The sequence below is a fragment of the Ictalurus furcatus genome, chromosome 16, assembly GCF_023375685.1.
Source record: "Ictalurus furcatus strain D&B chromosome 16, Billie_1.0, whole genome shotgun sequence".
Lineage (NCBI taxonomy): Eukaryota > Metazoa > Chordata > Actinopteri > Siluriformes > Ictaluridae > Ictalurus > Ictalurus furcatus.
In genome coordinates, this window is record NC_071270.1 from 23254886 (window position 1) to 23268096 (window position 13211).

The following is a 13211-nucleotide window of genomic DNA, read 5'->3' on the forward strand; positions in this document are numbered from 1 at the left end:
TGATGAGTTCTTTGCTAGCAGCATGTGCCAGCAACCAAATAAACAGAGCTTTCCATGAGGCCCCTGATTGATTAATACTAAGCAAATTACTCATTTCTGTCTCAGTATTAGTACCGGTATCAACGAGTACTAAAAAACATATTAATAATACTCGACACATCCTTACTTTTGAGCTCGCAAATAAAGAAAATTGCTTATTCAACCTCAGTTACTTTTAAGCTGCAAGGAAAACACATTGAACAAACATAACATTGAAACCGTGGGTGTGCAAACTTTTGCACACAGCGACGCTGCAGTTCTTATCCCGGACCTGTTAAGACCAAAAATGTGGTGATGAGGTGGACTCTTGTGGAGGTAAAAGGAACTGCAATCAACTTCAACATCCATTACAAAGAGGATTATTATCATATTATTATTAAATTACAACTGTATATTCTATTATTATACCACATATTATTATTGAGTAGATTGTATCGTATCAGATACTCCTTCTCATTGATGATGTCCAGAATGAGTGTTACATGTCCTCGGTCTACAAAAGAAACCCATGTAACTGTACACTCTCCCGCTCTCTAAGGGGCTGAAATCAGTCGTTCCAGAAACCCGAGAGTCATAGAGGCCTCACCTGATCTTTCTCCCAGAGCACATACAGTTTATTGTTCTCTATTGCACTTTTCACCACGTGGATATCGTAGTCATCAATGCGAAAGTTCAGGTCACCGAACCAGAACACGACACTATGGAGAAAGAGAACACACGTCATGAGCCCAACGTTAGACCTGGTTTTGGAGTCATGGCATAATTTTACTCGGACCATTTTTATTCAAACTATTTAAATAAATGCTAATGTAGTTAAACTACGCTTACTGGTAGTTAGCTGTAACAAAGACTCAAATATATCCTAGTGTAAAATAAAAAAATAAATAATGCATTCCAATAAATAAACCTTTAATATTGCTATATATTTCATTTTCATATAGGGTCCTTTAAAGGTCATTGTAGTGTGGTTGATGTAAAACCATTCTCGTCAAATAGTTCAGTTAAACCAAACTTATAAGGCTATCGTCTTGTTGTGATCATTTTTTCTCCAAAGTTCTCCAAATAATACTTTTCAAAACAAATTCGTCATCTCAGAGCAATATGACTTCAGTGTACAGAGATTTAGTCTGAGATTTTGTTGTTTTTAAAAGTGCTTTAGAAAAAATATGAAATAATCTCTTTGCTACACCCCTGGCCCCACCCACTCGTGATCCAGCACGCCCACGGCAGCTCCGCCTTCGAACTGCTGCTGCTGCAGGATGCTCTCAAAGTCCTCGATGCGCTGCTCCAGGTTCCGCATGTGAGCCGGCAGGTGGCAGTTTAGAAAGCACACGGGGTGACCGTACATCATCATCCTCACACTTACCCCACCCTTATTTCCCTAGGAGAGAGAGAGAGAGAGAGAGAGAGAGAGAGAGAGAGACAGAAAAAGAGAGAGACACAGAAAGAGAGAGAGAGAGAGACAGAGACAGAAAGAGAGACAAAGAGAGAAAGAGACAGAAAGAGAGAGAGAGACAGAGAGAGACAGAGAGAGAGACAGAAAGAGAGAGAGACAGAACGAAAGAGAGAGAGAGAAAGAGACAGAAAGAGAGAGAGAGAGACAGAGAGAGAGAGAGAAAGAGACAGAAAGAGAGAGAGACAGAAAGAGAGAGAGAGACAGAAAGAGAGACAAAGAGAGAGAGAGAGAGAGACAAAAAGAGAGAAAGAGAGACACAGAGAGAGAGAAAGAGACAGAGAGAGAGAGAAAGAGACAGAAAGAGAGAGAGACAGAAAGAGAGAGAGACAGAATGAGAGAGAGAGAGAGAGAGAGAGAGAGAAAGAGACAAAAAGAGAGAGAGACATGGAGAGAGAGAAAGAGACAGAAAGAGAGACAGAAAGAAAGAGAGAGAGACAGAGAGAGAGAGAGCGAAAGAGACAGAAAGAGAAAGAGAGAGAGAGAATCATTCTCACATTCACAAAAACAGAGAGTCAGACTCCTGATAAACTCAGAGCTTTAATAATCTCTGGAGTGATTTATGAGAAACATGTTTTGGTCTGTTAAAATAAAGTGCACTTTAATTGAGATGTGGATGGAATTAATCATTGCTGCATATATTACAATTTCAGCGTAGGCCAATACATGATTGAAGGCCTTTGTGACAGGGATCGAGAGGCAGATAGCAACTGCAGGTATTTATTAAGGAACACACAAACAAAAGGAACGAACTGGAAGCATGGATCATTGAGAAACAGAAACAATAGCGAGAGCAAGAACAACGTGGTATAATACATACATGAGACTCACACGACAAAACCTTGACAATGAACCACAAAGAAGCTGGAATTTAAATAGTGTTACTAATTAGTGAAACACAAAACAGGTGTTAGTAATCTGTATGTCAATAGGTCACGTGATGTGCTAGGGCTGATGGCTAGTGTAGTTCTGGTCGGCCATTTTGTGGCCAAAACTAGCAATGACGTGACGCTTGACTTTATTACTCAGCAGAATGTCTCAAAAGTAAATGTGTAAGCTATAGGCCTGTTTCTCTCCTTACATTCCTATCCATAACCCTGAAATGTAAGGTTCTCAGACAGCTGTATTGATATCAAAAATAAAACGAGTTCCTGGATCCTAAGCGGTCTGGTTACAAGGCTATGTATTTGACAGAGACTGGATTTCTTGCAACCACTGAAGAAAAGCCCGAGAGACCTCTACATTTTCATCCTGCTTGCCCTTTTCGCTGTCCAGGCTTGGGGAGTAACGGAGTACATGTAGCGGCGTTACGTAATCAGGATACAAAAAACTGGTAATCTGTTACAGTTACGTCAAAAAACAAAGTAATCAGATAACAGGTACATTTAGTAAAAAAATTAATAAATAAAAGGGAATACTATCAGGATTACAATAAAAAAAATAAAAAACCCAAAATATTCATCTTTTGTAGGGAGACCATACGCCCTCTTTTTCCTCTTTGAGAAAATGTCCCGGATTTGGCTTTAGTTTCATTATGATGTGCTTATGGTCTAATACTGCATCATGTGTGCGCATGTTTGCGTTGCTTTAACCCCTCTCTGTAACTCCCGCTTTCTTCCACACCAATTGGTCAAAAAAGGCTAAAAGGCTTGCAGCAACTATTGGCCAAATTCCTGCCTCTCAACCGTTAGCCTACTCTCAGCGAACGCGTGAAGGTGAAGCTCTGTTGAGTTCGGCGTCAAACAGTTCTTGACAATAGCAGCAGATGTCCTGAGTCGAAAAGAAATTTCAAAGTGACTGGACTGACACATGTGCCTTTATTGAAAGCTCTGCTGCTCTGCTGTGTCTGATTTGCACAGAACGTGTTGCCTCGTTTAAAACAATCAGCTGTTAAGAGACGTTTTGCTTTCGTGGGAAGCCGAAGGAAGGCGTGTGCGGAGCGCCGATGAAAACCGCAAGCCGGACAACAGCTGCAAGCTGCAACTGGAAGCCTGAACGTTGGCTCATTGGAGATTGTAAGACAAGGAAAACCTTTTACTGACAGAGTATATGTAAAGTCATGTATGACAACTGAACTATCTGCGGATTTCCTGAAGAAGGAAATTCCTGAATTCCACATTGCAACATAACCTATTGCTTGTTGCATATTTGTTTGTTTTTGAGTTGTCTATGGACCTAAATAAAGTTACTGTTATTGAAATGTTAATGCAAATGAAAACCTGTGTTTTTTATAATAGTAAAATTTTATTTTTTGCAATGGCTCTTTTGAAAAAATGCATTAACCAAAAATGTAAAAAAAATTTTTTTTAAAGTCTCTTTGAAAAAAAGCTTCCCGACCCCATACGCTCTAGATCATATTGCTTTGCTCTTGATGTTATTTACATATGTGACCTTGAAGTCATCCAAAAATAAACTTTCATACTGTGATACTTGGATTATGTTACTGATGACATTTTTCTGATGACCAAGAAATTTGTAACTGTAACGGAATAAATTTTCAAAGTAACCCTCCCAACCCTTTCGCTGCCTTTGCCAGTCATTCAACAGATCCTCATTTTCACACTTGCTGAATTTCCAATCAGTCCTACCATGCAGCATCGAGAAGTTCAGTCCCATCACCTTAGAGTCTTACTGCTGGAGTCCCTCAGGGCTCAGTACTTGGTCCACTCTTGTTCTTCTTTTATGCTAAAATACTGAGCTTAATGACCAGAACTATTTTTTGTTTTATCACTGCTACACAGATGACACACAACTTTACTTCTCTTTTCCTCCATCAGAAGATATCGATCTGCTTCTCTGACATCTCCCTACTTGGAGGAACGATCCATCACCTAAAACTCAACCTTGACAAAACTAAATTGAAACACTTCCCAGCGAATAGCTGGCTTGTCCATCATCATCAACACCCTCACAGTCTAAGAATCTGGGCATGCTTTTAGATGAAGGACTTCAATTCCACCAGCATCATCGCTAGATCCTGCAGATTTCCTCTTTATAACATCGGAAGAATTCAAACCTGCTCAAATACTTATATAAGCTCTACCAATATCTAGACATGACTACTGCAACACTCTTCTCGCTGATCTTCCTTCATATGCAAAATCTCCTCTGCAGAGCATTCAGAATGCTCAGATCTGCCTGGCTCACAACCACCCAAAGGTCTTTCAAGTGACCCCTACTGATGGGATCCATGGAATCTACAGGGTGTCCCAAAAGTCTCCATACATAGGGGAAATTAACACTTTTTATTTCATAATTAGTGTATATTACATATAATTTTTTTTTTCAGATATCCTTTAAGAACGCCGTTGACAAAAGAAGAACGTATTGAAATCGTTCTCATGGCTGGGATCATTACAAGTCATTACAAGTCATAACAAGCTTGCGATGGACTTCAACAGGATACATGGCGAGAACATCACACACGAAACTGCTGCCAAACTTATTAACAAATTCAAAAAGACTGGAAGTGTTGAAGACCGACCGAGAAGTGGACGTCCACGAACATCCGCTGACGAAGGTGCAACCGACGTGGTGCTGGCATACATAGTCCCGTATATTTGGACAGTTTTGGGACACCCTGTATTTTACAGTTAAAATGGTCTCTGGCTGCAAAAAGTTTGAGACTATCATTTTTTATTGTCATTAAAAAGTGTCATATGAACAACGGCCTTAAGTGTTACCATTAAACTAATAGATCTGTCAGCTGTGGAGGTGGATGACGCGTTCAGATGTTTCAAAAATGTAATGGGCTGCTGTTAATAATCAAGGGCTCTGGGTTGTGATGTGATGTGATGGTCGGCGTAATGCAGCACTGATGGAGTGGAACAGAACAGAAGACTGCTGTATTCCCTGAGGGACATCACTCACACACCGCTCACAAACACGTAACAGTATTTTCAATCAGATTTCAGTTTCAGAGGACGAGTTCTCGTCCGGCAAAACGGCATTTTTACATGACGGGTTTTTGAATTCTACTGTAGGCATCAGTCGAGTAAGTCTGTGTTGTTTTTAATAATTAAATAATAACAGTTGTTAGGAGTGACGCAGACGTTTGGACCTGACTGAACATGCTGAAAAGTGATACGTTCATCATGCTCATCGTTTACTGTGTTCACTCTTTGTTTAATACACTAGGTGGTTAAAAATACTGCCTCTGTGTGTGTGTGTGTGTGTGTGTGTGTAAACAAGCTGCTGTGCCCTACTGCACACGGCTCAAAGGAGACTGCAGCACAACCTTGGAGCCATGACGACATCAGTACACGAGCCCTGTGACGTCTACACACACACACACACACACACACACACACACAGACACACACACGCAGATAAGCACACACCCAACCTAACCTTTCTCTCTCTCTGGCTAGCACTAATCATCAAAGATCCTCCTAAACACCAGGGTCAAAGCCTAACACACATCTCTGATGTTAAACATCAAACATTTGAGAGGAGCAGAGCTACCATAGTGGTGGAGAAATAAACTGATATAACCACTTCTAAGTTATATCAAATTGCAGAAATGATATAAGAAATAGTTACAAATTAAAATTAAAGTCAGTACAATGTGGGTTAGTGAGATTTCAGGCTGCGATGAGCTGCCAGAGCAGCGCTGATGCTCATGGCACAGATTCAAGTCTTTGAATCGGTAGTGAAGCATTAAATACAGTTCTACTACAATATTTTCCCTCAGCTGGTGTTTTGATGATGGTGGTGGAGAAATCTCCATTCATATTCTTCAACTTGACATGTGCTGAGTGTGAAGCCCATAGGACATGTTTTACATCATTTTCATCCTCATCATACCATTCGGTGAGCCCTGGATGGGGGCAGAGTCATCCTGGAAGAAGCCATGTCCGCCAGATTAGAAAAGGTTCATTACAGGAAAAAAGGTGATCAGTCAGAAGAACTTTGTATTGATTTGCAATGACGCTTCCATCTAAGATGACAAGTGGACCCAAACCACGGCAAAGAAATATATACCCCCTCCCCCTCCCAAACATAACAGAGCCACAATTATTGTCTTTAATTTGTCACATATCTGTATGTTTGTGGTGAAATACTCTTCAAATGTTGGTATAATCCAAATCTTGCGTTTATATTACACATCCGTTAGAGTTTAAAAGTAAGAATTAGGAAAGAAATGTAATAAAACACTGTTTAAACACCAGCTGATCAGCCTGATCTGAGAACAGTCCTGGTAGGCGTGGTCTAATGTTCTATTATTTATGCTAGATTGACAGCTAAAGCACTCGATCAAAGCTAATCAAAATGGTGCAAAAAATTCAGATTTTTCAGCCTTCACAGTAGGCTATATGTGCTAGGTTAGCTTTATCTTGCTTGACTGCTCAGACTCGAGGAGGTCTTGCATGAACGCAGTGTCCGCCTTGGGGTTGGTCAGGACGAAGTTTACACGAGCGTTACCCAACGTTAGCCCCGCCCACTTTACACAGGCAGCAGAAATGCTCATAAAGTACATAGATGCTAGAAGGTCAACAAATAATCAGACTGACCTGTAGATTGTTCCCACAAGACCAACACTGCATGTAAATAAACTGTAACCCGATGATGCCCGTGTTCCCTGACTCACCCAGCAGCCGCCGAGGCCGGTTCGTGTGCTTTGGGTCTGAATCCCACGCAGGAACGGCAAGTGGCAAAACTTGGAGAAAACCAGCAGCAAAACCCCCTGCATCCTCTGAGACGCCACCTACAGGCCAAAACAGGAGCTGCACTCAGATCTCACACATTATCATTTGCTTCAACAGCTTGAGATCTGAGCAGAATTTACGTCCGAAACTGATCGAACACACTTAATCCAGACTAATCATAAACTTTCAAAAATACTTAGCATGAGAAAAATGATCTTACAATCTAGTAAACTATGTTCTTGCCAGGTTGGCATGTAACACTGTAGTAGGAGGTTGGCATGTGCTGTGCGCACGCCTTCCTGTTATGTTGCTCTTAGGATTGAATTGGGATTTAGGAAGCGGGGGAGGCTCTACTTTTTTCATGGGAGCCTAAAATTTGGGAACAGTAATGTTCAGTGCCTGTGTTGTTAGTGTTAGGGTTAGAGAGTTTAAAGTATACAGTAGAAAAGAAACAGCGTTCTCCAAAGCCTATATACTGTATACTATATGGCATTCCTGACACTGATATTATGAAAATATGATTTAAAATTGAAGTTTTCAAATTATATTATATGGCTCTGTTTACGAGCTTAATTTATCTAAATAAAATTGAGAAGAAAAAAAGAAGAAAGCTAAAACTCGATCAGTCTTGAATCCTTTCCCCTTTTTTAAAAACTTTCTCATGCTCACTCTCTCTCTCTATCTCTCTCTCTAACCTGATTGGCTGTGGCTCCTGCCGATCACCTGCAGTCTGACTTATTTTGTGCCTGTTGAGATGTTTGCATGTTTGATTTATCTAAGCTGATGTATGATGTATGCATACTAATGGTCTGCCAATGACAAACTGACACCTTGGACACAATGATGACTGTGAAGTACTATCACCTGATGGACTCACAGCAGCTCAGGAACAACATATTAAAATATTTTTCGTCCTCTGACTCAGTACTCACACATATTCTCACTTTCAACAAAAATATTCCATGATACAGTACAGTAACAAACAAACGCATTTTGTCTCAACACCTATGGTGTATGCAGACACACCAGGAAATATTTGTGTTTGGATAAAACTCTACAAAAGTGTTCAGCAGGATCCAAATTTTCACTTGTATCGTTTTTAAGAATGGTTTTTATTTCGTCAGTTATCAAAAGCTAGTGCAATTTTACCAAGTTATATTTCTCAAAAACGATTCCATAATTGTTCACAAATAGAAGGCCAAATCAGCGTGAACACATTTGGGATGCTAACAATTAAAATAGAAAGATGTGGTAACTGTGTCAGCATCAGGTATTAGTTATTATGTTAGACATGACAACACTAACACTGTGTTAAAGTCCCCGTGAATTGCCTTGAAACGTGTGGTATTATTCGATGTGTTGGCGTAATTTCCACTGAACCAGAAAGTCAGAGCAGGACACATCGAGTGGCTCCTCCCACTTTTTAAATAGCTAATAGCATTTAGCCTACCTTACAGCCAGGAAAGTTACAACTGTTGGGGACGGGACACTTCAGAGTCTAGAGAGCGTTTGATTTTACAGAAAATCTGACGAGAAGCCGAAGTGCAGAACGATGTCTGCAACTGTTGATACGTATCGGTGGTAGAGAGAGACAGTACATTTTGAATGCATGTATCTTCTAAATGTGAATTTTGTCATTGTTTTGGAGCGCACTAGCTTATAGATAACCTTAAGGCTCACATGTTCATACTAAAAACATTTAATATTTTTCCATACAAAGGATTCTGACATCACTAAACATGTAAAATATTGATCCTGTGTTAGACAAAGTTCTTGGAAGTGGGGCTGAGCCTTTTAGACCTGACTGCTGACATTTTTCTAGAATCATCACGTCACTGACCAGCACGTAACCGAAGCGGCCGAGTGTGTCCATGCACAGCTCACTCCACTGGTCTACGAAAAGAGCATCCTTCAGCCTCTTATTGATCATAGAGTTGACCTCTTGTAGCCTGACGGAGGGGAAACAGAGAGACAGGATGTGACAAAGAAAGACATCAGGGCAATGACAAAGAGCAAAGTTTCAGAGAGTCAACAAACCCTGATCCTACAGGACTTCACTACCCTGGAGAATTTCTTTCCAACCCTTCAGGCTAATGCACCTGCTCCCACCAATTTAGAGCTCTTTAAGAGTGCGTTATATTTTAGAAGCGTGTCAGATTAGCATTGGAAAGTGAGTCAGATGTCTCCAGCGGCAGGTTTGGACACGTAGCATGACATGGTGGGGAAAAACCAAACCGTCTCACCCAACGATAAACATGTCTGTGCTCCCATCACTGACTCCTGGGCTGAAAAGGCTGCTGATGTCATCAGGTGGCATCGCTGAGCCGACGTTCCACGTGACGATGTGAACCCTGCAAACAAGAAAAGCACGCTATTAAAGTACGAACCAATTTGAATAATGAGAGGAGGATTCCATTAGCATGGGGAACACCACCATCAACAAGTGAAACATGCCTTTAATGGAGAACCACATCATTCCATATCAATAATGGAGAACCACAAAATAACAAGTGTGTAGTTAACAGTAGCCATGTTATTACTGAGAGAACCACACAGTTAAAATGAGAACCACAACATAACACATCAATGCAAATAACTATCTTATTATCTAAAGAACTAAACAATTGTGGTCAATAATGAGAGAATCAAATGATTAACCAAAGAACCATATTACAAACAAAAGAACAATGTCAGTGAGAACATAAACAATGCAATTAATAGAGACTGTTAATGGAGAACAACACCACTAATGCAGAACCGCATCCTTAATTTGAGAACAATAACATTAATGGAGAACCACGTCATCAATCAGAAAACAGTACTATTATTATTCAAGAATCACATCATTAATTAGAGAACGATGCCATTAATGGAGACCCACACTGTTAATGGAGAGCCACATTGTTAATGTAGAACAATGCCACGAATGCAGAACCACATCCTTAATTTGAGAACAATGCCATAAATGGAGAACCATGAAGTTAATGGAAAACCACGCTGTTAAAAAAAGAACAACATCCTTAATGGAGAACCATGTCCTTCATTGGAGAACAATGCTATTAATGGAGAACCACACTGTTAATGGAGACCCACACTGTTAATGGAGAACAGTGCCACTAATGCAGAACCACATCCTTAATTAGAGAACCATGCCATTTATGGAGAACCATGAAGTTAATTGAGAACGACTCTGTTAAAAAAGAACAACCTCGTCAATGGAGAATCAAGTCCTTAATTGGAGAACAGTGCCATTAATGGAAAACCACAACCTTAATTAGAGAACAATGCCATTAATGGAGAACTACATTGTTATCGGAGAACCACTCTGTTATTTAGAGAACAATGCCATTAAAAGAGAACCACATCCTTAATTACAGAACAATAACATTAATGGAGAACCTGGGAAATTTCACTTTTGCTATTTTTGCCCTTCCAGTGGAAAAAATTCAGAATACAATGAACGTCTGAGGACTGTTAATCATTTTAAATGCAAAACTTGTCAAATTAATTAAAACATTAAAACATTGAAATAGAAAACTGTAATAATAATAATAATAATAATAATAATAATAAAAATAATAATAATAAAAAAATCTAGTTTTTCGGTTATTTTTAAATCCCACTGTTGAGTTAACAACATTGGGAGAACATTAAATCTACATCAGGACCAATGTCTGATTGTTGTAGTTCCACATTTAGAATAAAATCTTTGCTTCATGAAAGAAAAACATATATTTTGGCATCATTTGGCCGGCGCCAAATGATGCCAGATGATCTCCAGCATCTCCAGCATTCCCTGGGTACCGTTTTGGAAGGACGTTTTTATTACCTTGTTGTCAACATGTACGTTCTCTCTGAAAACGAGACGCTAGTCTCTGTAGGGCTTTCCTACTTAATAATAAATGAGTAAATCAATAAAGGAATGAATAATTAAAGAAAGAAGCAGGCCATTACAGCCATTACAGTCCATCAGTCCTACAGCATGTTGTGTAAATGAATTAGGACAGTGCCCAGAAAACATCGATATGGCTAGGGATGAAAAATAAAATCGTAGAAAGACACAAATTGACAGCACTGGCGACACACTAATGGCCTAATATTTTCGTCGATGACTGCTTTTGTTTCTGTAAAACACAACCACGCGTAAAATACACATGAGTTCCTGTAACATTTGGCTACTTTGTGCATTTTCACAGCCATCGAATCACACTATGACCTACTACTGAAAACATTACTGCAGTATGTACTACACTATAAACTTAAAGTGGGTTTGTAAATAACAACTGGTCCTCTGGTCAACTGGACAGTCAAAGTCAAGGAGGTGTGGCCTGTGTACCTGTGAGTCACAGTCAAGGAGGTGTGGCCTGTGTACCTGTGAGTCACAGTCAAGGAGGTGTGGCCTGTGTACCTGTGAGTCACAGTCAAGGAGGTGTGGCCTGTGTACCTGTGAGTCACAGCCAAGGAGGTGTGGCCTGTGTACCTGTCAGTCACAGTCAAGGAGGTGTGGCCTGTGTACCTGTCAGTCACAGTCAAGGAGGTGTGGCCTGTGTACATGTCAGTCACAGTCAAGGAGGTGTGGCCTGTGTACCTGTCAGTCAGAGTCAAGGAGGTGTGGCCTGTGTACCTGTCAGTCAAAGTCAAGGAGGTGTGGCCTGTGTACCTGTCAGTCAGAGTCAAGGAGGTGTGGCCTGTGTACCTGTCAGTCACAGTCAAGGAGGTGTGGCCTGTGTACCTGTCAGTCAGAGTCAAGGAGGTGTCGCCTGTGTACCTGTCAGTCACAGTCAAGGAGGTGTGGCCTGTGTACCTGTCAGTCACAGTCAAGGAGGTGTGGCCTGTGTACATATCAGTCACAGTCAAGGAGGTGTGGCCTGTGTACCTGTCAGTCACAGTCAAGGAGGAGTTGCCTGTGTACCTGTCAGTCACAGTCAAGGAGGAGTTGCCTTCATAACTGTCAGTCAAACAAGGGGTCAGTGGTAGCTCAAATGTCAGACTACTGATCGGACGGTCATAAGTTCAAATCCCAGCACTGCCAAGCTGCCACTGCTGGGCCCTTGAGCAAGGTCCTTAACCCTCATATGCTCAGTTGTATACATGAGATAAATATAAGTCGCTCTGGATAAGGGCGTCTGCCAAAAGCCATAAATGTAAATGTCCAAGAGCGTCTAAGTGATGTGGTCTCGATTTCCAGGTGAACTCTAGCGCAGTTCAGTTGCAGTGAGAAAGCGATTCGACCCTGAATTGACCCGACTGCAGGATATGAACCAAACATGCTGTGTTTTGGGTTGCAGCATTTTTTGTAGAAATGAGCTGAGAAACTGAGCCACGAGGCACAAACTGAGCCAAAGCACAGAGCTGCCTGTACGGTTTCAGAAATGCAGTGTGTTTTGGAGATTTGGGTCGATGAATACTAATAAATAAATAAATAAAAAAGGTTGGATTCAATATACAAAATGTTTTACAGTAGTTATATGTGTAATTATATAATCACTTATTTTGCGCTGTTTATTTTTCTAGGCAGACTTTTTCTGCCTAAAAATTTTTTACGTTCATGCTTTTAGCCTTTTTTTTTTTTTTTGCTTTTTTGTTATGTTTAATTATGTGCAGGTATTATAAAAGAGTCATAGTTAGCTAGCAGTTCTGTAGGGGAAATGTAAGACTAACAAAATGACATTACTGCTTAGTCAATAGTGAAACAAAATCAATAGTTAATTAACTAGTATTCCTTAATAGTTAACAATATTAACCTAAGAGTTAATGCTGCTTAATTCCTGCATAGTTACGTATGAATAATGGAAAAGTGTCATAAAGCATTACTTCAACTCTTATGAGAAATATCATTGATATGTAAAGCAAATATGATTAACTTATTTTCCTTATATGACTTGCATCATGTGCATAAATTTGATAGAAACGTACCATGCTGATAAATGCCCTACCAAAAATGCCCTACCATGCCAATAAATGCCCTACCATAAATGCCCTACCATAAATGCCCTACCCTAAATGCCCTACCATGCCGATAAATGCCCTACCATAAATGCCCTATCATGCCGATAAATGCCCTAACATAA

The 13211-nt window shown here is 40.3% G+C and overlaps 1 protein-coding gene across 1 annotated transcript in view; it reads right to left on the reverse strand.

The window, feature by feature from the left end:
* The window catches only part of LOC128619996 (inositol polyphosphate 5-phosphatase K), a 36710-nt gene that overhangs the window by 13039 nt on the left and 10460 nt on the right, over positions 1 to 13211 (reverse strand). Inside the window, exons 3-7 of the mRNA XM_053644579.1 lie at positions 9384 to 9491; positions 8981 to 9089; positions 7083 to 7199; positions 1245 to 1420; positions 626 to 737 (exon numbers count right to left, since the gene is read on the reverse strand). Of these exons, the coding sequence (XP_053500554.1) occupies positions 626 to 737; positions 1245 to 1420; positions 7083 to 7199; positions 8981 to 9089; positions 9384 to 9491 (622 nt within the window). The remainder of the gene's footprint in view (positions 1 to 625; positions 738 to 1244; positions 1421 to 7082; positions 7200 to 8980; positions 9090 to 9383; positions 9492 to 13211) is intronic.